The sequence below is a fragment of the Parasteatoda tepidariorum genome, chromosome 5 (genome assembly GCF_982258835.1).
Source record: "Parasteatoda tepidariorum strain Cologne lab strain chromosome 5, Ptep-v5.0, whole genome shotgun sequence".
In the NCBI taxonomy this organism is placed as follows: domain Eukaryota; kingdom Metazoa; phylum Arthropoda; class Arachnida; order Araneae; family Theridiidae; genus Parasteatoda; species Parasteatoda tepidariorum.
Genome location: NC_141759.1, coordinates 19,076,164 through 19,078,322, shown reverse-complemented (window position 1 = coordinate 19,078,322; position 2,159 = coordinate 19,076,164). Strand labels below are relative to the sequence as shown.

Sequence of the window (2,159 nt, the reverse complement as noted above, 5' to 3'; positions counted from 1 at the left end):
CTGCACCCAGTATTCCTCGTGCAACTTTAGCAACTACAAATGGCCACTGGAATGGACGTCTTAGTCCTAAATTTAAATTAAGCATCTTAATACCAAATGTAGGTATCTCTGTACCATTTGCTGCGTACAACTTAAAATCTGTATTTTTAATGTCTCTATTTGTTGACGGAATGATGGACACGTCTGCACCACTATCTACCAGAAATTGGCAACCACTCGTTTTATCCCTGACAAATAACCTAAATTTACGGCCATACACTGTGGCAGCAGGACTTGCCGCTGAGTCTACTGCTGAGGCTGGTTTTCCGGCAAGTGCCGGAAAGTACTGTAATGAAAGTATGTGTGAGAATGAGTAAATGTGTACAGGGCTGTACACATTTGCTGGGGAAACATTTGTTACCGAATTTAAAATGAAAGTAGCAAAACTTGCCCTTGGGATCGAATCTTTGACCTGATTTGCTTCGACTTCTGTGTCGGTTTTGAGTTCTCACAAATCCGCGAGCATTTCTTTCCAATTTCAGGCTTGCAACCTGATGCTCAAGGCTAGTAATCTTTTCCAACAGTGACTGCATAACAGAAGGCGTTTCTTGCACTTCAGCTATGCTATGAGGTCGTGGAGTGATTTCGGCAATTTTATCTGCCATTTCAGCAAGTTTTTCTAATTTTAAGGAGTCGTCACTCACAGCTAATATGCTTCTTATACCATCCGGCATCTTATCCATCCAAAGTGTATGAAGCACTTTATCGGAAATGACTTCACTTCCAGCAAGGGATCTCATTTGGTGTAGAAGTTGGCTTGGTGCCATATCGCCAAGCTCAATTCCGGTTAACAGTCTTTTAATTTTTTTATTTTCACTTTCCGTGAATGTAGACAAAAGTCTTTCTTTTGCAGCTGTGTACTTATTTGAGGTCGCATCTTTGATTATATCCCAAATATTTTCGATAAAGCGTGGTTCCAGTTGCGCCACGAGGTAATTAAATTTTGTTTCTTCGGCTACAATGCCAGCAATCCGGAATTGAGCTTCTACTTGAAAAAACCACATTTCTGGTCTTTCAACCCAGAATGGGGGTATTTTGATGCTCACAGCACTTGCTTCCGATCCTTTTTCAGGCATGTTTTCACTAAGTTCACGTGTTTACTGACTGACCGTGTTTATTGACCGAAGTCACCAATGTTCTTGTCTTTTATTGACAATAAGTAAATAAACGTTTTCTGACTCCATAGTACTTTTATTAAGGTTCCAGCTATTCAATTTAAACATTATAATTCATTAGATCTTATTCAGTAACAGCATGTGTGTTTATACGAGAAGCTATTTAAATCAACTATCAATCTATAGTGGTTACAGTTACAAGTTGTACAGTTAAATAGATAAATTACAAATAATATAAATAAACATTAAATTAATAAATAAACATAAAATTAATAATAAACAAATTACAATTATTGTAACAAAGCAAATAATTTAATTTTAGTTTTGAAATTATTAGTCTTGCATACAAGGCCTTCTGCAGGCTCATGATGCTGCCATCTATTGGCTTCCTGCCGCCACAGATTCCTAATCCACTCGTAACTTGCTAGCAGTTTGTCATTAGAAGGAAAATACTTTTTAAAATTCTTTGCCAGCATGGCTAAATGATTTTCAATGGTTACAAATGTAACTTTCATATATTCTTCTTCAGCCTTATAAGTTTTAGTACAATTATCCGCATTTGCAAACAGTGTTAGGTTTTTTTGCTTTAAATTTCTGCCCCACAATTCTAATTTTCTGCAAAAAGCATTAACTTCATCACTCGTATCCAACATATGTGTATTTGCTACTTGGAGTTTAAGATTCAAGTTATTTAATTTCTCGAATATGACGACCAAGTTGACCGAGTATTGTTTATTTCATCACAAATAAACAATAGTGTAAATTCCCGGTTTCCGGTCTGTTATCTTCTAAGAAAATGACGATTTCTTCTCTTAATTCATGAGCACGTTGCAAAAATTTCTCACGTGATAAACATCTTGCCTCACATTTAAATAGTAACTCTGAATGTACTGAACCCATGTCATTGCAAAGAGCAGAAAAGATTCTCGATCTCAGGGTTCTCATTTTTATATAATTTTAAATGGTTACAACCGCAGTTAATACAATATTTAAACCAGGACGTAT

General features: G+C 36.2%; 1 protein-coding gene across 1 annotated transcript; it reads right to left on the bottom strand.

Moving 5' to 3' along the window:
• Positions 1-245: 245 nt before the first annotated feature.
• On the bottom strand, positions 246-1,115 carry LOC122271466 (uncharacterized). Its single transcript, XM_043052818.2, has one exon. It carries the CDS (start codon positions 1,113-1,115, stop codon positions 246-248), a length of 870 nt encoding a protein of 289 aa, XP_042908752.2.
• Positions 1,116-2,159: the final 1,044 nt, after the last annotated feature.